The 26,300-nt window shown below is 40.0% G+C and overlaps 1 protein-coding gene across 4 annotated transcripts in view; it reads left to right on the top strand.

The window, feature by feature from the left end:
• Positions 1 to 26,300, top strand: part of SCAF8 (SR-related CTD associated factor 8) — a 243,793-nt gene that overhangs the window by 23,268 nt on the left and 194,225 nt on the right. For all 4 annotated transcript variants that reach the window (XM_050949431.1, XM_050949430.1, XM_050949429.1 and 1 more), the window contains exons 2-6: positions 2,839 to 2,922; positions 5,909 to 5,953; positions 18,998 to 19,159; positions 20,990 to 21,146; positions 24,762 to 24,892. In XM_050949431.1, the coding sequence (XP_050805388.1) occupies positions 2,839 to 2,922; positions 5,909 to 5,953; positions 18,998 to 19,159; positions 20,990 to 21,146; positions 24,762 to 24,892 (579 nt within the window). The remainder of the gene's footprint in view (positions 1 to 2,838; positions 2,923 to 5,908; positions 5,954 to 18,997; positions 19,160 to 20,989; positions 21,147 to 24,761; positions 24,893 to 26,300) is intronic.

Below are 26,300 nucleotides of genomic sequence, written 5' to 3'. Positions count from 1 at the left end.
ACTAAGATCACATATGCTGCCAACGACCTTTTAGGAAGGCTGCTATGTAAGTTAGGACACCTCTGTAGTAAAGATTAAAGTGGCCGCTGGCTACATTATTCCTCTTTTATTTGAATAATACTGGGCTTCTGACTGTTGTGAAGTTGAGTGGGATATAAGGCTTGGTTTTCATTCACTTATAAGGAATATAATGGAACATATTAAAAAACAAACGGTTGTTACCTTAAATTAAACTTGGTTAAATTGCAAAAAAAAAAAAAAAAAAAAAAAAAAAGAGATGCATCATGGGACTGTGTGCATCCTTGGTGCTGAACTACACAGAGAGGAAAATAATTTTCTTGTTCCAGAAGGCTTGCAATCTGTTAGACAGTGCATTGGGGACATAATACACCAGTTGTCTAAATTATAGTCCATTATCAAAACAAAGTGTGTTTTAATGTGCAGACTTAAACTTTATATAAATATTTAAGGAAAAATAGTTCAAAATACTTTTCTCCTTATCTGGAAAGAATTGAGTTCAGGATTTGTGTGTTTTTTGTGTGGAACAGCTGTTGTTAATAACAGTTAGAACGGCATAACAAATACAGCTGCAGATACATTTGTTGACAGTGCACCCAACTGTCACAAGAAAGAAACAACTTTGAATTTGGCTGTTGGCATGAGAGAAGTCCCTTTTGGGTCCTCGTTTAGTTTCTCTGATGTTACAAAATCTAAAACAGAAAATATGAACTGTATCAAACTTTGGGTGGAATTGTATGAAAGAGAGGCTAAATTTAGTGGATTGAGGTGGGGGGACAGGGTTGAAAAGAGCCTAGGGAGATATACTAGTTGGGAGGGATGGGCAGGAGTCTAGTGGGGGGATAAGAACAGAAAGGGACAGGGAGAGGCATGAGGGAGACAGGGATACAAGGGTCTAACCACTAGAGAATGCTCTCCCCTTTAGAACCTTGACTTGAATCCAAGATTCTTGAGTCTCTAAATTCCTTTGCTGTCCAGTAAATAGCTATGAAACCTACCAGCAAAGTGTCTCTCTAATCCCTTCTAGTGGTAGGGCCGCATAGAGACTCTTCTTGTTATTACTCTTACTTTTTCTCCAGTAGCTCAAGTGGGAGAGGACTTTGCTGTTTTTCTAAACATTCCAGTCTTTCTGATGACCTCTGTGGGGGAATCAATATGATTCCACATGATGGAATTTTTGTTTTTGAATTTTAAAGTTATTAAAGAAACCTAGGAAGTTACATCCAAAAGAAATAAGAAAGGATCATGCAATTGAAGACCATGTACAAGGGGGGGCAAATTAAGTTTGCACAGGCAACTTTAATGCAGCCATTTCCTGGCTTTTAAGTGCTAGACAACCTTAACATACTTTAACATAGTTCTTGCATATAAAACGTTGAGGCAGACTGTCTAACTGTAAATAGATGTGTAAATTGAAAGAAAAGCTGACATACTGTAGATTGATTCTAGGTCACAGTGTAAGCCAGTTGTAAAGCATTCTGGTTTGGCATTCTGTTTCTGGCTTGGCTCCAGATCTGCTACTACAAATATAAAAAAAAAATCACAGTATCTGACTATTTTACATCTGGTAGCACAGAGAGTACGGAAGAAAGAAGAAAAGAAAATGAATGTAGAGACAGTTAACTATGAATAGCTTGAGGCTTTCACAGCAAGTAAATGGTTTTGGAGTATGGCTGTCCAATATGTTCAGGGGAAAGGGATGAATTATATTTGTAATTATGGTCCATCAGTCATGACTACAAAATTAGGATTACATACGGACCTAAATCCGCAGAGTTCTGATAAACTCTGTTTTGTTGGATCACTACTGACAATGGGATGTTTGTGCAAATACAGAGGATGGAATACAGTCTACTTCTAGTTATTAAAGTTACTATTGAATTTAGTATCACTCAGGGAAGCATGATCCACTCTATATGCAGTTACTTGATTAAATTGCATAACTGCATGCTCAAATGAGGCATACAATTGCATGCCTAAATTACTTGAAATTTAACTATAATATTTTTTAAGGGTCTGTAACTAGATGCTTGACTCAGTGCTTGGTGGTATGTCCTCCTGACTGCTCTGGGGATTAGCTTTTTCAACCTGATGGCCCCCTTGTGGTTCCTCTCTTGCTCCTCAGGAGCTGTCTTCCCTTGTCTTCATGGGTTTAGCCCTCCAGCCAAGTCACAGTAGTCCTCCCCTTACAGTGTACTATCAGCATCTTCCTCACCATGCCAGGTGGTCCTTAAGTTGTCTGTCCTGGCTGGGCCACTCCCTCCGTGGGTGGAATGCATGGTCCCAGACAGCCTCCAAGTTCTCTGCCCAGATTGTGCCACTCACTCAGTAGCTGGTAAGTGAACCCAGGCCTGTCCTCTATTCAGGGTTCCAATTCAGGGCTCTGTATCCAGCAGTGAGGGTCTGAACAACCACAAACCTTCCTGCCACTCTCCTGTACTAGTTTCTACGTTGCCTATCTCAGGGTCACATTCTCCACTCTTCTAACCAAGCCCCTCTTTTTGGTTCCAAATCTCTTTCTCTCCCTCCTCCCAGAGAAAGTGACTTTCTGCTACCAGCTCCCTCCCTTTATTGATGCGCTGCCTGCTCCTGTACAGGGGAGCTTCCCTTGATTAGGGCTTTCCTCTCAGCCTAAATGTGTCTCCTCCTCCGCCCCCCTTGCAGCCTAATGGGTAAATTGGCCTATCTGGCCTATGTTAACCCCTTCAGGATGAGTATGGAATGCACACAGGCATAAATTTTCAACATTAACTTCCCATTGAAATAGGTGAATGCTTCCCTTTCTTATAAAGCTCTTGCCTTTTTTTTTCCTCCCTCCAGTTGTACTCACTAAATGAATACAAACCACCTATTTCTAAGGCTAAAATGACTCAGATCACCAAGGCAGCAATCAAGGCTATAAAGGTAAGTAATTGACTGTTTTTTATTTCCGTTCAGTTACTTCTATTTTTATTTCTATTAAATAACCTGATAAAATGCAGAATTTGCTAATGACTTTTTTCATTCTGTATGTCATCGCCAAGTTATGGTCAGGTATGATAAGTAATGGGATTTTACAGGTTTATCTGAGGGACTAGTTTTGGCTTAAAATTTTTTTGTTATTGACGGCGATTTGTGAGAAAGAAAGACCTGAGCTTGACTCTTAAGGCATGTCTACACTATAGGACTAAGTTGACCTAAATTATCCAACTCCACCTAAGTGACCAATGTACCTGGAGTCGACGTACCTTAGTTCAGCTTCTTGTGGTATGTACACCGTGCTGGGTCAACTTACTATATGCTTCTTGGTCCGGTGGAGTACCTGAGTTGATGGGAGAGTGATTGGAGGTCAATTTAGCTGGTCTTCATTAGACCCGCTGAATTGACCCCCGGTGGATCGATCGCTGCAGTGTCAATCCACGGTAAGTGGAAACAAGCCCTTAGAGCTTGAGTGTCCAGGTCTAGAAGTTAAAAGATTTTTTTCTACTTTTTAACTGCAAATTTGCTCTGGTATGAGTGAAATACAATAAAGATCAAAACCCACAAAGCCACCTCTATATTTTCAGAATAGAAGGATAGGTGCAGGAACTGGGGGGTGCTGCTGCACCCCCTGGCTTGAAGTGGTTTCCATTATATACAAAGTTTACAGTTTGGTTCAGTGGATTTCAGCACTTCCACCATACAGATGGTTCCAGCACCCCTGAATAGAAGTGCACTTTAAGGATATGTAATAGTCACAATTGTACCTTCTTTTTCATAGTCATAGAATTCTTAAATACTTTGTGGTGTGGCACAGTATTCAGTATTTGTGGAGTTTTATTTTCATGATGCTTGAATACAAATTATAGAACTCTTAGTATATGAGTAAGCTTTTACATCCCTAAATGGAAAAAAAAAATAGAAAACAGCATTGAAAAATGGAGGAAAAGATGCCGGTTATGCAGTTGAAAGAAAGGAAAATTGGAGAAAAAAATATGAGAGAGAGAGTATAAAAGCAAGGGAGACATTATTTTAAGCCTTGGCACCTGAATTTTTCCTCTGAATATTCGGAGGTGATTTGGTGTCAGGGAAATGAGTGACACCTGGACTAGGGAGTTAGGCAGTCAGAGGGAGGTAGTGGCATGACAGCAGTTTGCAGTGTACTGGAAATGCTGCAAAATTTGATCAAACAGCAGTTTGTGTGATGCACCACTTAATAGCTGCTGAACTAAGTGGTTAGTAATAAAAATACTTGAGGGACCAGGTGAGTTAGGTAGCATCTTTTATTGGACCAGCTTCTGTTGGTGAGAGAGACAGGCTTTTGATTACCGTATATACTTGTTCGTAAGCCGAATTTTTTTAGTGAAAAAGGGAAGCACCAGAGAAGGGGGTTAGCTTATGAACAGGTGTAGAGTGGGAGAGGTAGGACACAACCCCTTCCCCCAATAGAGGAAGCAAGGAGAAGGCAGCACAGCCAGCAGAGACAGAAGGGAAGAGGTGGGGCCAGAGTCTCCCCCGTTCTGGTCATGCTGCTCTCAGAGGCTGGCAGGCTGCAGCCATGCTGCTTGGCCCCACCCCCCAGAGCAGGCTGTGGCCGCTGCCTGGCCCACCGGAGCATGCTGTGGCCCTGCTGACCAGCCTGCTGAACCATCTCCAGCCAGGTCAGAGACATCCTTTCCTGGCCCTTCCCAGATAAGATGAGAAGGGATAGGATGGTGAGAATGTGGGTGTCCAGGGCTAGGGATAGGGTCATGTGGGGGGTGGTCATAGGGGTTACTCCCCTGACTCCCAGCTTCCCCTCCCCCCCCCCAAAAAAAAATATCTCCACCAGTTGCTGTCCTGGCCCATCAGGGTTAGCAGCAGGCGCACCAGGACACTTCGTTTACTTAAGTTTACCTCCCTGCCTGCGGATGCTCCAGGTAAACAAACCATCTCAGCCCACCAGCGGTTTATCCTGATGGCCCAGGAGCCAAAGTTTGCTGACCTATGAATTATAAGGTCGACTTATGAATGAGTTATAAAAATTTTCTATTTTTACTTATCCATCTTGGAGGAGGTCGTCTTATAAATGAAACGGCTTATGATCGAGTATATATGGTACTTACACAGAGCTCTTCTTCAAGTCTGGGAAATACGACTTTTCTCTGAAGAAGAACACATAATTAGTGCTAAATGATATAATAAAAAATGTTATAATTAAAAACAGCACAACAGCAACCCACTGTCGGTGTTTGTGTTACACCACATGGAAATCCATATTTTGTAATGAACTTAGAACTCTTTTATAACTCTTAAGTATGAGCAGAGGGGGAATCTGTGTCACGCAGTGAGCATTACAGAGTTCTTGATTGCTTCAGGTTGCAGAGCTGCCTGTGTACAAAAGTCAGGAGGCAGCCATAAATTAAAGAAGCTGCCGCCTTTGCCCCCCCTCTCTCTCTCTGAACTGTGCATTGTAGATTGCAACCCCTGGAGGTGTAACAGACACTCACCACAAGTTTCCGAGTTTGTTATATGATTTGGATGGAAATGTTCACTGGTATAGGATGTTCCAACAAGTGCGATGAATAAGGGCAACTTTTTCTGAATAATTTATTTTCAAGAAAATGAAGACTTGATAAGATCCTTTTACTCATTTTCTTTTTTAGATTGGGAAATGCAAATTTTAAAGTTTAGGAAAAAATATAGATCAGTGGTATGATATTAGTATGTTGAATTGTATGCAATAGGTCTAACTTTTCCTTTAGCTCCTTGCAACAAAATAACTTTAGCTTTTCAGGAATTTTGCCTTTCTCCTACTTCTGTAGAAATAAACATCCAGGGTAGAAATTAAAGTCAAGTTGACAGAACTGTGAGTTCAAATAATACTGGAGGTCAGATATGTATAAGCATTTTTGTTGGTTCCCTAATCTAAAAATATACCTTATTTTTTTAGTTCTACAAACATGTTGTGCAGAGTGTTGAGAAATTCATTCAAAAGGTATGTAACTTGAACGTCTTGTATTAACATACAGATATAAACTAGAACTTAATGTAAATGAAATGAAATGTAAATGAAAAGAGATTTTTCTATGGTTGGGTGTGTGTGTGCGCGCGTGTTTTTTACACACACACACAGATAAATATTTTGTGTGCATATAAAATTATAAAATTCAGTGGAATATCAGTCAAGCAAAAATTCCGGATAAAGATAGTCCTCTTGACTGGAAAATAAGTTTATTGTTCTGAGCTGACGGTGTATGTAAGATAAATTGTAGCATGAATGAGTATTACTATTGTTTTTTAGACCAGTTATCTTCAGAATTGGGATTAATTCTGTTTGTGTGTTTATGTAGAGTTAAAGGGATACTGTCAACTTGAAAACTGTCAGTTGAAACAAAAAAGAGTTTCATGTATTACAGCTTCCCTTGATTTTCTGCTAATATTTTCCATAGGTTTTAAAGTTTAGAAGGGGACAACTGTCATCATGTACTTTGGCTTGCATAACACAGGCCACAGAACTTCACTCAGTGATTCCTTCATTGAATTCAGTAATTTGTGTTTGAACTAGAGCTTTTAGAAAGACATGCAATCTTAATTTAAAGATTCCAAGTGCTGGAGAATTTACTACGTCTGTTGGTAAACTTTTGCAATGGTTAATTACCCTACTGTTCAAAATTTGCATCTTAGTCCCAGGTTGATTTTTTCTGTATGCAGGTTTCTGTCGTTGGATCTTGTTATGCCTTTGTCTAAATCATGAGAACTTTGTAGTATAAAATATCTTCTGCCTGGGTAGGTATGCATTGTGATCAAATTACCTCTTAACTTTCTCTAATTATAAGGCATGTTTTCCAGACCGCAAGTCATTCTTGTGGACTATACTAAATTTAACAATGGTACTTTCAGTGCAGAATTAGAATGTCATTTGGGGAGTTAGTGTGGCATAGATATCGGGCTTTAAATTCAAGTTCCACCTTATTCTACACTCACGTCCTTATGTAAATGCTCCTTTAGATGTATAAGACCTTACATTGGCTGTATTAAAATGTTTATTTTTTCATTGCGTCCAGCTTACAAAGCAATCCAGCTCTCTCCTTGTATCAGTGATGTGTCCTTGTCATTCATTACTACCCTAACTTCTGTGTCATTTGCAGACTTTATCAGTGCTGATCTTATATTTTCTTCCAGATCGTTAATAGTTTATTGAATAACATTGCACTGAGAACCACTACCTCCAGGATTCCAATTGAAATAACTCCCTTGATGGTTCCCCATTAACAGTTGCATTTTGAGCTCCATCTCTGTTTTTAATGAATTTCATATGTACCATAGTGGTTTTGCGTAGTGCTAAATTTTAAATCAGAATATTGTGCACTACTAAGTCATACATCTTACAGAAGTCTAAAGAATATCACATCAGCAGTTACCAGATGTGTAGTCTTATCAACGTATTATATTACATTCATTTGAGGTGACCTATTTTGATTAAAGTCATCAGCCATTCCATTATTTTGCCTGAAATCCATGTCAGGCTAATTGTCCTATATTTACCAAGGAGATTCCCATTTATCTAAATAGTGGCACAGCTTTGGCTTTCTTCCAGTTCTCTGACTCCTCTTCTTCACTTTTCCAAGATTTGATAAAAATGTACTCAAATGTTCCAAAAGCTGCTCATCCAACTCTTTTTTAAAATTCTTGGATGCAAGTTACCCAGACCTGATAACTTGATATAAAAAAAAAAGTGATTTTTAGTTGATGCTGTTTAGCATCCTCCTTCGTTACTGTTTGAAAAGAGACTCTTTTGTCATTTTATTACATGAATTATTAGTAATTTATTTGTGGCAGAGCCTCCTCTCCGACCCCTTCTTTGTTCCTTCTTACTGCCCACAATGGTTGTTGGAACATTCTTCCTTGCTTATGCAAGTTCTTCGAGTAGATGCAGATGTGTATTCCACTTAGGGGTGTGCGCGCGCCCAGCACACGGGAGCTGGAAATTTTGCCAAGCAGTAGACGTAGAGAGGTGGCACTCCCCCATCGTGGCTGTGGCCCCTTTGCTGGCTATGTGAGGCAGCCCTACTTCTTGTTCAGCCAGTCGCTCAGGCAGACAAGTTTGTTTTCATTTGCAGGAGATAACGCTGCCCGCTTCTTGTTTACAATGTCACCTAAAAGTGAGAACAGATTTTTGCGTGCCATTGTTGTAGCTGGGGTCTCAAGATATTTATGTGCGAGATACGCTCAAGATTCATATGTCCCTTCATGCTTCAGCCATCATTCCAGGGGACATGCGTCCATGCTGATGATGAATTCTGTTCGATAATGAGCGAAAGTAATGTGGACTGACACATATTCATTTTCATCATCTGAGTCAGATGCCACCAACAGAAGGTTGATTCTCTTCTTTTGGTGGTTCGGGTTCTGTAGTTTCTGCGTCAGAGTATGGCTCTTTTAAGATTTCTGAAAGCATGCTCAACACCCTGTCCCTCTCGTATTTTGGAAGGCACTTCAGATTCTTAAACCTTTGGTCTAGTGTTTTAGCTATCTTTAGAAATCTGATATTGGAACCTTCTTTCTGTTTTGTCATATCTGCATTGAAAGTGTTCTTAAATCAAACAATATATGCTGAGTCATCACCCGACATTACCATAACAGAAAATACGTGATAGAATGCGGGTAAAACCATGGAGCAGGAGACATGCAATTCTCCTCCAGGGAGTTAAGTCACTAATTTAATTAATGCAATTTTTTTAACTAACATTATCAGCATGGAAGCATGTCTTCCGGAATGCTGGTTGAAGGTGACCTTGTGAAAAAGTAGGCAGCATTATCTCCCGTAAATGTAAACAAACTTGTTTCTCATAACGATTGGCTGCACAGGAAGTAGGACTGAAAGGAGTTGTAAATGCTAAAGTTTTACATTGTTTTGTTTTTGAGTGCAGTTCTGTAACAAAAAAAAAATCTACATTTGGATGTTGCACTTTCATGATGAAGAGATTGCACAACAGTGCTAGAATGAGGTGAATTGAAAAATACTATTTCATTTGTCATTTTTACAGTGCAAATATTTGGAATAAAAAGTAATCTAAAGTGAGCACGGTACACTATGTATTCTGTATTGTAATTGAAATCAATAAATTTGAAAACGTAGAAAAACATCCAAAATATGTAATAAACTCAAATTCATATTCTGTTGTTTAAAACTGTGATTAATTGGGATTAATTTTTAATCACAATTAATGTTTTTGAATTTATCACATGACTTAATTGTGATTAATTGACAACCATAGTTAGTTGTTGTGGTCTGTTCCACGGTGGTGCCCTCACTGGGATTTAAACATTGTCATCTATGAGGAGAAGCAATCCCTATATGCTGTACCTGCTTTGTCTGAGTGAGAACCACCTCAAAAAGCATTATTCAATCTGCAGATTGTTCAAGAAAAGAACTCTGGTGGTTCAGGATCTTTGCTTAAGTAGTACCTGCTTGAACAGGCCATTTTGTCTGGTCTGGTACCAAGGCCCTTAGCATGTCGAAGATCATGCTTGGGCTCTTTCAGGAGTCGTATCACTCCTCCCCTTCTCGTTAGCTGGTTCCATTGGTGTATGAGGAGGAAGAACCAGAACCAGTTTTGACAGGAACTTCCTCATCATCCCCAGACAAAAGCTGTCACCCTTTGTCATCGTCTTTGCTGGATGACTACCACTAAGGGGTTGTTGCAGGGGGTTGCTGTTGATTTATAAATCATGCTAGAGGAGGTTCAGGACCCTTCACATCAACTCCTGAGCATTTTGCAACCACAGGGACTGGTCACGGTGGCCCTCTCAATCACCTAGACCATATTAGAACCAGTCAGAGCTGTTTGTGTCCCTATGCCAAAAAAGAGCCAAAAGATGCTATTTTGTGCTGGCCAAGGGTGTGGACTTCTTGTTTTCCCATTCTGCCCCTAATTAGTTAGTGGTACAAGTGGCTACGGAGAGAGCTCAGTCGCACTACTAAAAATCTACTGTGGCAGATAAAGACTCAAAGAGACTAGACCTTCTGGGTAGTAAGGTTTTCTCCTCTGCAGACTTCAAATTTCGTATTGCTAATTACCAGGCCTTTATTTTAACCATTTTAACATCTGTGCTAGGCTTGTGACATTTAAGGATAAGCTACCTATGGAAGACTCAGTCCAGTTCCAGTACTCTCTGGATGAGGGGAGTTTGGTAGCAAAGGTGGCTCTACAGGCTGCACTAGATACCGCAGATACAGCATCCAGATCTTTAGCCACAGGACTGGACATGCGAAGGGGCTTGTGGCTTCAATCATTGGGCTTCCCTAGAGAGGTCCAAAATACTGTCCAAGACCTTCCCTTCGACGAGTCCACCCTTTTTGATAAAAAGATAGGTGAGTCTCTCTGTTCTCTAAAGGACTTGAGATACACTCTGCGGTCCCTGGGAATTTACACTCCAGCCCCATTCCCATTTATACTTTTTAAGACTAAACGTGTCAAGTTTTTTTTTAACTGTTCTTCATAGATCGGGTTTCCTAAACCTTTAATCGTTTTTGTTGCTCTTCTCTGGACATATCCATGTATTTCCTAAAGTGTGGTGCCAAATTTGGACACAGTGCTCCCGCTGATGCCTCACTTGTGTAGAGTAGAGCAGGACAGTTACTCCTGACTCTTTGGACTTGTCTACACTTAAAACACTGCAGCGGCACTGCTTCAATGAAGACACTACCTGTGCTGATGGGAGGGCTTTTTCTGTCAGGGTAGGTAATCTCCCTCCCCAAAAGGCAGTAGCTAGGTCAATAGGAGAATTCTCCTGTCAACTCAGTGCTTTCTACGCAAGGGGTTAGGTCAGTATAATTGCATTATTCAGGGGTGTAGATGTTTCAGCCTCCCCCTTCCCCCCAGCAAGGTAGTTAAACTGATCCAATTTCCTAGTGTAGGCAAGCCCTTGTTCACAACACTCCTGTAAATACATCTAAGAATGAAATCCTCCTTTTTTGCAATTGTATCACATTATTGACTTATTCAATTTGTCATCCTCTATAATCCTCCAGATCCTTTTTAGCAGTGCTGCCACTTAGCTATTTATCCCCCATTCTGTAGTAGTGCATTTAATTTTTATTTCTTAGGTGTAGTCCTTTGTGCTTGTCTTCACTGAATTTCATCTTGCTGATTTCAGACCAATTCTCTGTTTACGAAGGTCATTTTGAATTCTAATCCTGTCCCCCAAAGTGCTTGCAACCCCTCTCAGCTTGTTGTCACCCACAGGCTTTATAAACTTATGCTCCACTCCATTATCCAAGTCATTATTGAAAATATTGAATAGTACCGGACCCAGGAGTGACCCCAGCTGGATTTCACTACATATATCCTCCCAATTTGATAGCAAACCATTGATGATTACTATTTCAGTTCAGTTGTGCACCCATCTTATAGTAATTTCATCTAGATCATGTTTTCCTACTTTGCTTATGAGAATGTTATGTGGAACTGTGTCAAAAGCGTCACTAAAATCAAGATATATCACTTCTCCTGCTTCCTCCCTTATCCACTAGGCTAGTGGCCCTGTCAAAGAAGGAAATTACGTTGGTTTGGAATGATTTGTTCTTGAAAAATACATGCTGGTTTTTCATAGTAACCCTATTATCTTCCAGGTGTTTACAAATTAATTATTTAATAATTTGTTCCAGTATCTTTTCAGGTGTTGAAGTTAGGCTGATTGGTTTTATAATTCCCTGGGTCCTCTCTGTTCCTCTTTTAAAAGACAGGGACTGTGATTGCCCTTTCTCCAATTTTCTGGGGCCTCACCAGCGCTTCTTGAGTTCTCAAAGATAGTTGCTCGCAGTTCTGAGGTGACTTCAACTAGTCCCTTAAGTACCCTCGGATGAATTTCACTCACTTAAATACATCTAACTTACCAAAATATTCTTTAACTTGTTACTTCCATGTTTTGGCTTGTAGTCCTTATCCCTTGTTAATTAATCGTGTTGAGTATCTGGTCACTGATAATCTTTTTTAGTGAAGATTGAAGGAAAATAGACATTAAACGTTTCCACTTCCTTGATGTCATCAATTTAGTGCTCTTTCCCCACTAACTATACCTAGACTCTCCTTGTTCTTTCTCATGCTCCTAACATACTTATAGAACCTGTTCTTATTGCTTTTTATGTCCCTTGCTAGATGTATCTCATTTCGTGCCTGACCCTTTCAGATTTTCTCCCTACATGCTTGTGCATGCTGTTGTTTTGTACTCCTCCTTAGCAATTTGTCCATGTTTCTGTTTTTCGTAGGATTCCATTTTGTTTTTCAGGTCACTAAGAGCTCATGATGAAGCCATGTTGACTTATTACTCTTTCTGTCTTTCCGTCGCATTGCGATAGTTTGCAGTAGTGCCTTTAATATTATCTCCTTGAGAAACTGCCAGCTCTCCTGAACTCCTTTACCCCTTAGATAATTAGTGCAAATGAGAAACCAGGAAAGAGCGAATGCTGAAGGATTTAGAGTTGAGATTGGGCAGCATATTAGACACATGAGTTACAACGTGCTATAAATATGTTTATGAACTGCATGAGCCAGGAAGGTAACAGTAGCTATACATATAGCTCCTGTGCAAACACTCCTGAAATACTGCTCATGAACATCATGACACGGGCATCATGTTGCTGATGATATTATTGAGTAGAGGGATTCCAGAGAAGAACAATGAAAGTGATAGAAGGCTGCAGGGGTTGAGATTTAAGGAAAGATTAGAAAATCTAAGCAATGACTGAAAAAATACCCAAATATCTTGGCATTCAAGATGAGTATTCAAGGGTGTAAACACCAAGGAAAGGAAGGAATTTTATGATGTCATATACTGGGTTATAAACTGGATAAAATGAATGGAAAAATTAAGGTAAATATCCAGAAAAAGTCTTGATAATGAGTACTATTAGGTTGTGGACCACTTTACCTTGGGAAATGGTCGGATCAGCAGTAACTCGGGACTTTTAAAACTGGACTGTCCAAATTGCTAGGAAATCCAGACTAGAAGATGTTTTCTGTCTCTTATTTCTGTGACTCTAGTGATACGAAAGTTGCACTATTGTGTTTAAGATTCTGATTGCAACCAATGCAAGATATATTTGAGAATATTTTATGAACTGTCTTAGGTTTCATTTATTTCTTAGGCCTGGTCTGCACACATAGTTGCACAAGTTTAAGTTGTGTGTTTAAACTGATTTAGCTAAAGAAGCATAAATACCTATGAGACTCTCTTAAATCAAGTTAAAAACGTGGTTCATATTGTTTTAGGTCGTATCAGTAAATGTACAGATGGAAGATGCACTGATATAAGAGTGGCTACACAAAGTTTTGCACCAGTTTAACTAAATATGTCTTTAAACTGATTTTAGTTACAGAGGTTCAGCTTTGTGCATTCACAAGACCTTGGGAGTAATTTCTCCTGTGTAAAATTTTCTTTGTAACTAGGATTATATTTTGTGCGTCAGTGATTTTATAGGTATTATACCATTTGTATATACCATATATATATATTTATGTATATACCATATACATTTATGGTATATACATATATATATGCCATATATATACATATACATTTATGGTATATATTTGTATATGCCATATATATATATATATATATATATATATAGAATCATAGATTATTAGGGTTGGAAGGGACCTTAGGAGGTCATCTAGTCCAACCCCCTGCTCAAAGCAGGACCAGTCCCCAACTAAATTTTCAAATGGTCCCCTCAAGGATCATTTGTATATACCATATATATTTGTATATACCATATATACTTAGGGGCTCCATGCCTACAGACGCTCCAGGTGATGTGGTGGTGGTGTTCGTCCATCGTTGTCGATGAAGACCTCAACAACTCATTTGTTCGATGACCGGGCTCTGTGCATCCGAAGATGACTGATCAGTCTGATTCAGGCATGGAACATCCTGTCACACATCGGGCAAACGTGATGGCACTGTCGATGATGTGTGGCCAGCTCTGAACTTGCGCAGCTCATGCTTTCTTTCAACCTCAGCAGTACACCTCGCCTCAAAGGTATTACTGCCTGTGTGAATGAGGCTGTGCCATGCTGGACGGTTCAGTGCGAGGGTTTCCCATGTGGCAGTGTTGATTTTGAGGGACTTCAGGGAGGTCTTCAGCATGTCCTTGAACCGCTTGTTTTTTCCTCCATGGGAGCGCTTTCCCTGGGTGAGTTCTCCGTAGAAGAACTGTTTAGGAATGCGCTCGTCTGACATTTTCACGACATGTTTGGCCCATCTGGTCTGGGCTCTCATCAGCAGTGTGTGAACTGACGGCAGACTGGCTCTGGTAAGGACTTCAGTATCAGACATTTTGTCCTGCCATCTGATTTTTAGAAGCTTTCGCAGACAGGAAATGTGGAAGTGATTGAGCCTTCATGCATGATTCTGATAGATAGTCCACGTCTCGCAGGCATACAGCAGAGTTGGAAGCACCACTGCTCAGCAGACCTTCAGCTTCGTTGGTAGGCTGATCTCTCGACGTTCCCAGACGTTGGAGCGCGATCGGCCAAATGCAGAGCTGGCTTTAGCAGTTCTGCAGTTTACTTCATCATCAATTGACACTGCTCGGGTACTGCCCAGGTACGTGAAGTGGTCCACTGCCTGAAGTCTCTGTCCATTTACGGTGATGGACGGTTTTGAGTGCGGAGCCTGGGGAGCTGGCTGGTGCATGACCTCAGTCTTCTTGATGTTAATGGTGAGACCGAAGTTGTTGCATGCAGATGAAAACTTGTCCATACTGGCTTGCATTTCTGGCTCTGTACTAGCATTCAGAGCACAATCATCAGCAAAGAGAAAGTCTCGAAGTACAGTTTCCTTCGCCTTGGTGATGGCACGCAGTCGCCTCAGATTGAATAGTTTCCAGTCAGTTCTGTACTTCAGGCCTACTCCTTCAGTGCAGTGTTGAAAGGCATCAGTCAGAGTGGCAGAGAGTATCATGCTGAACAAAATGGGTGCTAAAACACACCGTTGCTTGACGCCATTGGTGACTGGGAAGGCCTCAGATGTTTCACGGTCATCCAGGACACAAGCCATCATACCGTGATGAAATTGATGTACCATCCGTATGAATCTGTCTGGACAGCTGAATTTCGACATGATCCTCCACAGGCCCTGGCGACTTGACAGAGTCAAACGCTTTCGTGAGGTCCACAAAAGTTGTATAGAGTTCACGATTCTGCTCTTGACATTTCTCCTGTAGCTGACGCGCAGCGAAGATCATGTCAATAGTCCCATGTCCCTTGCGGAAGCTGCACTGTGATTTTCGCAGTAAGCCCTGCTCCAGGTGAGTGATCAGTTGGTTCAACAGAACCCGTGCAAGAACTTTCCCCGCTGTAGAGAGCAGCGAGATTCCACGATGATTGTCGCATACCTGGCGATTGCCCTTCCTCTTATAGAGGTGCATGATGGACGTGTCTCTAAATTCCTGTGGAATGGATCCCTGCTTCCAGAAGGACTGAAATAGCTCAGTGAGTTTCCATAGCAGCACAGATCCACCGACTTTGTGCACCTCTGCTGGTATGGCATCTGATCCTGGGGCTTTGCCACTTGACAGCTGGTTGATGGCTTTCTTCACTTCGTCCTCTTCTGGTGAAGCATCCATGGAGTCATTGACTGCAACCTGGGGCATCCTGTCAATGACCTCATCATTGATGACTGAGGGACAGTTAAGAACTGCTTCAGAATGTTCAGCCCATCTCTGGAGAATCTACGTCTTCTCTGTAAGGAGCACAGTGCTATCAGAGTTCAGGAGGGGAAAGCTTCCAGAAGACTGTGGACCATAGAGTCTGTTGAGGACTTTATAAAACTGCTTATAATCATTCCTGTCCACATACACCTGGATTTCATCCGCTTTGGCACTCAGCCGCAAATCTCGCATTTTGCGCAGTCGGTTCTGTACTGTTCTGTGAGTGTTGATAAAGGTGGTCGTCTTTGCTGCTGAGGATGGATCGTTCTGATATGCACGATGCAGGCGGTGCTTCTCAGCAAGTAAGGCCTGGATTTCTGCATCATTTTCGTCAAACCAGTCTTGCCGCCTGCGTGTAGAGGGCCCCAATACCTTTGATGCAGCTGTATGGACAGTGTTGCAGAATCGCTCTCTCTTTCTCAGCGTCATCCTCAGTACGAAGATCAGCAAGCTCAGTCTCTAGGTTTTCCGCTAGATTTTCAGTGAGGTGGCTGTTCTTCAGCTTCGACACGTTGATCCTTTTGAGAGCCTTACAGCCTTGTGGTCGTCTCTTCGGCATGATACAGAGCTTCATTTTGGATACTATGAGCCTGTGATCCGTCCAACAGCTTTTGTAACCCTGACATCTTCTCTGTCCCTTCTCCTAATGATGACATAGTCGATCAGATGCCAGTGCTTGGAATGGAGATACATCCACAAAGTCCTGTTACGGGTAGGGAAGACCGTATTTGTGATCAGAAGGTCATGTGCTTTCCCATTCCATTTTTCCCGATGACTCCTTCCCAGGCTGCGGCATCGCATCTTCTGGGTTGGTCATTGTGGGAGCGTATGCGCTGATCAGAGTAGCTTGTTTTCCTTTTTGAAGCGGAAGCTGCATTATCATGAATCGGTCATTCATACCCTTGGGGGGACTGGCAAGTTTCCAAACAAGATGATTCTTGATGGCGAAGCCAACTCCAGATTCGCGATGCTCATCACTGCTGCGGCCACTCCAGAAGAATGGATAGCCTCCGCCTGACTTCGACAGCTGTCCTTCATTAGCAAGGCGAGTTTCGCTAAGTGCTGCAATGTCAATGTTGTAGCGTGCGAGCTCTTTGGCGACAAGTGCTGTTCTTCTCTCTGGTCTGTCTGCTGTGATGTTGTCCAGTAGCGTGCACACATTCCATGTGCCAATGGTGATCGATGTCACTCTAAGTTTTGTTTTTGTTTGACCGCTTTTGTGGGATCCTTGCCATCTGCGGTATGCTGGCCAGGGTAAGGTGAAGCAGGCAATGTTTAGGGCATCTTTTCTAGCCCCCTCCTTATTTTACAGAGGCGAGCAGTGCAATCCTGAATAGGGCTGCTCAGCCGCTCAAGAAGACGCCAAGCTCCGCTGCTGCTTCGGTCAGTGAGGAACGACCATTATACCTGAGCTGCCTGTGTGCAGGTCCGTGGTTACAGTTCCCACTGTATCCACACCTGCTGCTTCGTTGCTCACCCATTGCCACAGAACTTGATATGATGTGATATGATATGATGTCGGGACTTGCGCGTGAATTGGATTAAACTGAGGGAGAGTTGCCACTCTCTCTTCCCAGTTCCTATCTATATCCAGTGGCAAGACAAGAGTCGAGATGACTGGAGATAGGGCAGGGCGCAGTGGATGACCAGGACGCCTACGTGTCTTGTCGTGCTCTTGAGTTCTACAACGCTTGCTGTCACCGCCTTCCTGACCATTGAACCAGGTTTCCTCAGTTAGCTGGATTCAGCCTTCGCATGCAATGGGTAGACAGGCCCTAACTCACTGAGGGTCACAGACTCATCGGCTACCCTCACCTGGTTTAGCCCGCCAGTCGAGACCGTTTCCAGGGTGTGGCCGCTGTCGCATGCTGACAGCTACTTGGAGCCACAGGTGAGAGCTAGGTGTCAAGTGGGGACCAAAGTGGATGAGCTGCTCCTAGGAGTACGACTGCTCCCGCATCAGAGGTACTACCCCTCCCTGACAACCCCATACACCCCAAATGGTGTTACGCTCCAGGTAAACAAAACGACAATGTATTAGATATTCAATTCAGTGATTCCATAGAGCAGGGGTTGGCAACCTTTCAGAAGTGGTGTGCCAAGTCTTCATTTATTCACAGTAATTAATTTAAGATTTTGCGTGCCAGTAATACATTTTGCCTTTACAGGGCCATCAAATGGAACCCCAGACTGGCAGCAGGCTGAGCGGACCAGTGGCTGGGACCCCAAGCTGGCAGCAGGCTGAGCCAGTCAGCCCGCTGCCGGTCTGCGGTTCCATCTGCCGGCCCTTGCCAGCAGGGTTCTTGGCTGCCAGCCCCGCTCAGCCTGCTGCTGGCCCAGGGTTCCATCCACTCCCCAGGCAGGCAGCGGGCTGAGCGGCACCAGTGATGGGGACACCAGGCTGGCAGCAGCATGCCACAGTAAATCAGCTTGCATGCCACCTTTGGCCAACCCCTGTCATAGAGCTTAAAATAATCAAATTTTGGTGTAGTCCCATTTATAAGCTGACCCTTGCTCTTTGATGCGTGATTTTTTTTTACCAAAAATATTTGGCTTATGAACAGGTATATATGGTAAGTTTCAAATTTTCCCAAAGTTTTAAAACAGGCACAATTAGTGTCTTCTCAAGTAAACAAACGTATGAGTGTTAGGGACAGAAATAGTTAATGATTTTCTATTTCAGATGAAGGTTTGTCATATTGCTTACGGGGACTTAAAATGAGCCAGAGTTTTGAGTGAGTGTTAAGAAAGAAAAAAAAATGTAGAAACTTGCTAACACCAAGCCCCAACTCCCTTTGTTGAAATTCTTTCTGCCTGATCACTAGTGCAGTGCTTTTTATCTGACCAGGGTACAGTAGCATTACATTTCAAAACTATACGCTCTTCCTTGTTTTAGTTTAAAATTGCCAGACTGATTATAAGTCCCGTTTTTTTGAATGATATGAAATTTGATATTCAGCATGATTCATATAGGTACTAGGAGCTGAAAATTTCAGTGAGGCTGTAATAATTGAGATGGCTTCAGATTTATCATGTATGTATACAATGCAAACTCAGATAAAATGTATTTTTAAAAAATAGTATATATATTTAAAGTCTTATTGTTATGATATTGATATCCATAGAACTTTGACTAATTAAAAATTATTGTGCACCATCACAAGCATTTACTTGTATTGGTAAGTCAATTTATAAAATGTAAGGAGTGGAGAAATCTAGTCATTTGAGATTTTGTTGATATTTTCTGTCCTTGGGCTCTTAACTGCATGATTTTGTTCTTTTTCAATTATACATTATTTTTAAACTATCTTCTTTGTATAGTGCAAACCAGAATACAAGGTGCCTGGTCTCTATGTCATTGACTCTATTGTGCGACAGTCCCGGCATCAGTTTGGGCAAGAGAAGGATGTGTTTGCTCCTAGATTCAGCAATAATATCATCAGCACTTTCCAGAATTTATACCGTTGTCCTGGGGATGACAAGGTATGTCTTGTTTCTTCTAAAACAATTATTAGAATTTCATATTTTCAAAGAAAATTAAAAAGGTTTGACAACATTAGTGTTTTATTGTAGCAGACCTAATTGTAATCCTTATAATTTCTTCTTAAGGCTAGTAAAAAAAAATATCTGAAAGCATATTTGGTCTGAGGGAGAACGGTATCCAGTTAGATCCAGGGGCACCTCTACCTAGGGTGCTTGTGAAGAGAGACAGTTGGTTGAAATGAGGTATCTATATGAGAAGAGAGGGCAAGATCTATGTAGAAGTGTACTGCAAAGGAATGTCCCCTCACCTATTGTGAGGAAGTGTATGGGAAGTTTCTACAAGGTGTATGAGAGGAGGTGATTGGATATGTATTCTCAAGTAGGGCCAACACATTTTAGTTCAGAATTGGAAGAGAGAACACTTTCCAAATTTATCCATATCCATATATGAAAACATTGTATTGGTAAAATTAGTATAGTCTTGAAATGCATAGAATTGTGAATTATATGAAATACCTTGGAAAGAAAGTACCACTTTTATTTGTGATGGAATCCTTATGCCTATTTTATGTTTGAAGAGCTGAGCGGGAGATGTTTAAGTTGTTTTAAGGTACCTTTCCAGTCCTTTTGATTGTTAGGGCAGTGAGGGACTGAACAGTTCTAACTTTCACTGTATGGAACAGTTCTTTTGGGGCCATTCCAGCGAGCCAGGGTCACTGCCAGAACGTCCCAACACAGGCGGGTGGTAGGAAAAAGTAACAGGAGGCACAGCCAGCTCTACCCCAGCCAAGGAGTCTTCCACACTTGTATAGGTGTTGATTAAAAATGCATTTCGTGTATGCTCAATAGAACGTTGACAAATCAAAAGCAGTTTTCCTGGGAACAAACAAAAGCGTTCAGTGAAGGCTATTTCTGTACCAGATTCAACTTTCAGTCTCCTGAAATTTCTGTGCTAGAGTTGTTCATGAGAAGGCTGGGAGAACATGGTTTTATAACATGGAAAATTATTCTTTTCCCCTCTTCCCTCACTCCCAACTCCAAGTCACATTGTTTTTTAAAAGTTGCTAAATGTAGTTTTGTTCAGACTTTCAAAAAAATCACCTTTGGGAAGACTTAAAACACAGAAAATTTCAGCATATAATTGAAGGTTTTGGAGAGCTCAAAACAGATTTTGGATGAAAGCACCTTTTGTAAGCTTAAATTGATTTAAAATGAGCTAGTTAAATTGACATCACAATTCTCTGTATGAATTTGCCGAGACTATGGTTTCATAGTTTCTTGCAGCGTACTAAAGGAAACTGACATCTAAGTCCAAAGTTCATCTATATTACTGCAATACTGTATAATTATTGTAATTTGATGTGGAAGGTCTTCCAGATTAATACTACTTCATCAACAAAATTACATTTTAAAAATAGTCTCTACCATAACTTACACACACAGTTTTGGGCTCTTTCTTCTGTCTCAGCAGCAGTAGGTAACTCATTATTCTCAGTTGTGCACGTTTCGGTGGATCGAAATGATGCTGGTGCTCAGAGGTAGATAAATTTGAGCCATGTTTAATATGTGCTTGTATTAAAATGCTAGGAGGGGAGGAAAGATTTCTAGTTTTTAAGTGTCAATGACTCTTAAATTATTCCCTTAAGATAATTTTCTAGTGTTATCCTCCAAGAATAAGAGTACAGAATTTGGAGAAGCCAAACCAATACTTTTCTAGTATGCTTCTAAATATGCAAGCGTTTCTACCTTCATAAATTGACAGTATCAAACATGATAGTCGTCATATAATTTTCTAGCGTTAATCCTTTTGTTGTCCTATTTTTCCTTTAGAGTAAAATTGTTAGAGTGCTAAATTTGTGGCAGAAGAATAATGTATTCAAGAGTGAAATTATTCAGCCTCTCCTGGATATGGCAGCAGGAATTCCTCCTCCAGTTGTGACTCCAGTCTTGCCCAGTACAACAGCTGCTATGAGCAACAATACACCAGGTAAAGGAAAATGGGATATAAGTCTCTCAGTGAATTGGAAAGCTTGCTTCAACATTTGGAACAGAATTTTCTGTTTGGCTATCATCATTTGTCAACTTGACATGCTTGAAATTGGACCAGAATTTTCGCTAGTCTCCAGGCAAGTATTAAAACTAAATTGAATGGTTTGAAGGACGAAAGTTGATCATCTAATAACTAACCAGCATGTAGATCAGGGAAGTACCATAAATCGAAAGTGGCCATGCCAGATGCATTTACTTCCCAACCACACATTTTTTCTTTAATTGTAATATGCAGTTTGCATTGATTTAAATCAGAGCAGTTTAAATTACAGATTTAAATCATGATTTAAATAATCAAGCAATAAATCTTGATTTAAATAATTTCAATTTTGTTTTGCATTTGTACTTTTAAGTTATTTTCCTAAAGGAGAGTTGATTCTCATTAAAGTGTTGAATTGCAATATAATATAGACTTTACCCTAAAATTGGAACATTTTTTTGCTAACCAGAAGGATCCAGTGTATCTATACACATTTATTTAAACATTTTATATAGCTTAACTTACATTTACTCATATTCTTAGTTTTTACATTTTTTTATTATATTAGAAAATGGTGAACAGTGCATTTTCTTGTTTACTGGATGATTGATTTTTGTGATTTGTGTCAACTCTATTTGGATGGAATTTGGAATTAAAAATGCACAAAAACAGCATTGTAATGTAATTTCTTAAATAAAACCATTTTAAATGTGGTGGATACATACGAAAAAAATTCATAAAAATATCTTTTGCATTTAAAACAATTGATTTATAAATCAAAAGAAGTATTTAATTGTAGTTAGTGAGTTAAACTGATTTGTTTCTGGTCACTATGTCCTTCAAGACTTTAGAACTAGCAGATCTCATTCTTTCATACCTAGTTTCTATTCATAGATTGGAAGAGGAAAGCAAGCTTTCCTGTTTTTTCAGCTTCCATTCAGTTTCTTAACTTTCAATGAACTAGTCATTGAACTGAACTAGTTGAATAAACTGAAATGAAGAAAATATTCTCTCTTCACCTGCAAAAAAGGCTTCTGCTGTCAAAATTTAGTTTAGCACTTCTACAAACTCTAGTTCCAGGTACTTAGCCAGTGACTTCCACTTCAGTATTTTACTTTCTTAAAAACTTTGGCAACAAACCTGTACTGCTTAGTATTAATTTTGTAATTTGATTTAAATTGTAATAGATTATTGTAAATATAGATTTTATCATAGGTTGTCATTTCAAATTTAATTTTAAATAGATGTATTGAAAAAAATATATTAAAATTTAAGAAATCCAATTTAAATAAAAAAAATCAATGTTTATTTTTTTCAATAAATTTTTTTTATCCACCCTGGTTTATCCAGTAAGAAATGGTTTTATAGTTTCAGATACAAACAATGGATCAGTGATAAATCATAAAGGGGGAAAAAAAAACTCATTAAGTATTGGTGCCATAAATGTGTGAGAATCTCTTATTGAGGATCATTGTCTTACATTTACTTCAAGCAAAATTTGTATTTCTGTTTGCTGGACATATGATCGTACTTAACATAATCTAAGGAATTGCCTTCACATTGCCTATAATCAGGGAGTTTGATTTCTTCTGTTTGTGTAGACTTAATCAGACTAATATACATGAAATAATTTAAATGTGCACTATTTATGTAGAAAATCCAAAATATAGATAAACTTGTTTATATCCATTAATTTGTTTGTGTGTGTGTATGTGCGTATAGTTTATTATGTGAACTAGATAAGCACTTTGCATGAGCTTCATGTCTCTTGTGTGCATTTTTTTATATTCGTATTCTTTTTACTGCATTAAACTGCTGGTATCATCACTTATTACCGTACTAACACTTTATGAAATCTGATGTGGATTATTTTTTAAAACATTATTTCTGTAGTTTGGATTTGGCATTGTTCAGCACTTGCCTTCACTTCTGAGTTACAGGAAGGAGGGGGTGTTGCTCTGACTTCTGAATTCATCAGAACTACAGCATGGAACCAATCAGCAAAATCCCAGCCTGGGAACTCTACCTTTTGACTCAGAAATATTCGTCCCCAAAGAAATTTGGATAGGAGAAAGACAAAACAGAGGAGACTCTCACCCTAGGAGTCTGACGGCTGTGGGTGGAAATTATGAGTAAAGTAGGCAGGCCCAGCCCGGGGATGAGCAGGGAGAGTACAGCAAGATTGCAGGTTACTGGACATCTTCATTATAGTTACCTGTGGAGCATATGTCTCTCTTCCCTGAAGTTTTATCTTGCAGCAGGTCAGGAGCTGCTTCCATCTCTAGGGCCAACATCTCTCCAAAGCTAGAATTGTTCACCTGTTTCCTCTTCTAGCAATTTCTCTGTTTGTATGAATATTTTAAATATTTTAAAATTTATCATCTGTACTGTAGTCTACAGTGAAGACAACTGAGTCTTTTGCATAGCCCAACTCTGAAACCTACCTCTTCTGTGATGTCTACAGATCACTATCTTATGATACTGGTTTGGCCAATAGTGATATGTGATTTCTGCTTTTCTGTTTAACTCTTTTATTTTATTGCTGCCTTATACCCTCAACCTACCCTCACCCCATTTGTCTGTTTTTGTTCACTTGCTGTGTCTTGTCTGACATGTTGATTGTGAGCTCTCTTTCTTAAGTTGGGATTTTCTATTGTGTTATGTATCTGCTCAGCACCTAGCAGAATGGGACTCTTGAGCTTTGATAACACAAGAGCATTTCTGCAGAAAAAACATTTTTAACTACAGTTTTGTAATTTATACTATATCTTTAAAGTGACTTAGTCCAAGGCAATTTGTAACATCAAAATTGACTGTGTTCCTCATCTTTCCTGATTACATTCATCTTGTAATGCTACTAAGTTTAAAATAGTATTAAGGATTTTCATTGGTCCAATAGTATTTGGAGCATGGTAGTGACTATTGAACATTTTCACCTGTATTTTCAAACATGGCCATCCCTGTAGTTACCAGAAGTCATCACCATCTGATGACTAAAAATGAATTTGAAGCCAGTTGAGCTCTCCCTCAGTTCCCCTAAAACACAAGAGAAGTTCTCCATAATAGAGGAGACGCCCTCCAAATTTCAGATCACAATGAACACCACCACATTTTGCTTTCAGTGGCATTCTTGTTGGCAGTCCCAGAAGACAGGCCAACAGTAGAATGTATCATGAGACTCAGTTACAGGTATTTCCACCAATTTAGGCACATTGGTGGGGAAGTTTGCATTACTCCTGCCATGCTGTGCTGTTCTGTGGATAAAGGAATTGATGGTTTCCATGGATGTGGATGTGGCACTTATCCAGAGCACTATATTTAGTACAAAAACATTTTTTTTTAAATTACAAACCCATCTTTCATTTCAGACATTTAAAAATTGCTACGTAGAAGTGTAACCTCTGTGACTTCTACAGTTCAAAAATTGTTTTATGCAGTTGGTCCATAATGTAAAATAAACTACCATATTCAGTGTGACTCTGAATTGCAGTTTAAATTTTACTGCTGTACTTTATGTATATAAAAAATAGTATGTTAACAGCACTTAGCTCTACCTTGTTTTCCCTCTTTCAGGAACTCCTGTGACCCCTGTTACTCCAGCCAATGTGGTACAAAGTTTACCTGATCCGTGGGTGTCTCAAATTGCTAATACAGATACACTTGCTGCTGTTGCACAAATCTTACAGAGTCCCCAAGGCCAACAGGTAAATACTTTTTGTAGGTAATTAGACTTTTGTACTGTATGTAGTCTACAGTGTTTGTATATGACAGATGCACTTGAGAGTATTTATCAGTGTTGTTAATGTTTTTAAAAATTTGTCCTCCGTATAACCAGTTTGTAGAGATCATTCTCCAGAGATAAGTTTGAAGCAACATTTAACAATTTTTTTTTCCTTTTTGAAATTCTCTTGGTTCACTGAATGTATACAGGAAGGTGACATTAGATACCAGAAAAAGATTCACTGCAGGCCATACAGTGCATGGTATTTACGGTGTTACAGAGGGAGCCTTCTAGGATATCTTCAGTGAATCAGGAAGTAACAAAATATTTTTAATTTGGGGAGTGAGGAATGCCTTAAATGGTAGTTAAAACTTATTTCTATGCTGAATACATCCTGTAAGTTAAAACACGTCTCTTTATGTAGTAGAGGATACTCAGCATAGAAGTCTGATTACCTCAATTCTAATTTTTCTTTTGCCGTTCACCTTTAAATATTCTGTTTACTTTCATTCTCAGGATATTCAGGAAGTTATCAGTATCCTTAATATGACTCTTGGTCTACATTTTCAAAAGTGACTGAATTTGGGTACCTCAGTGTATGAATGTGGAGCTTGATACATCTTAGGTACCTGATGCTGAGAATCTGTTCTCTGAAAATCAGGCCATGTCAACATTCCATAAATTGGACACTGAAAATCAGTAGCCCTTTTGAAAATGTAGGCCCTCATCTTCAGGTAATAATGGCATACACTGCTACTCTGGCAGTCCCTATTATCCCAATTTGAGTAGGCTGCAGTGATGGCCCTGTATGTAGGAGATGTTCAGTTGGGACACTAAAAATATCCCACCCAAATTAGTGAGTAGGGACTGCCACAGTATCAAGCACCAGTCCTGATGCTGCCATCTCAAAGGCTAAAAGTGCAACCATTTTGCTGTGTTCCGATAAGCTGTGCCATCTGTAACTGGCCAGAAGTCTGAGGCGGAATATTTTTTGTCTGGTCATGACTCAGGGAAATTGACAATGGGAACTTGAGTGAGGTGGAGAGCCTGTCAAGAGAGGTGGGGCAAAAAGGTAATATGGAATAGAGGAAAGTAGGATTTGGTAGGGGTGGTGTCCTAGAGAACGAGAGATGTAAAGTGAGAATGAGGAGATATGGAGTAGGAATTGTGTGAAAGCTCAAAGATTGCTGGCCAGAGGATATTTAAAAAAAAAAAAAAAAAAAAAAAAGGAAAGAAGAAACAACAACAAAGGAGAAAAACTAAAGACTATGCAGACCAGAAGAGAGTTAATCTGTAAAAGATGGCAGAAGGTGCAGAAATAGCTTGTGGATCAAAAGATAAGAGAAAGGAAAAATGGGACGCAGTCAGAGTATGGCAATATATATTGAAGA

Source organism: Gopherus flavomarginatus, chromosome 4 (genome assembly GCF_025201925.1).
Source record: "Gopherus flavomarginatus isolate rGopFla2 chromosome 4, rGopFla2.mat.asm, whole genome shotgun sequence".
In the NCBI taxonomy this organism is placed as follows: domain Eukaryota; kingdom Metazoa; phylum Chordata; order Testudines; family Testudinidae; genus Gopherus; species Gopherus flavomarginatus.
This window is presented reverse-complemented; position numbering and strand designations above follow the sequence as displayed.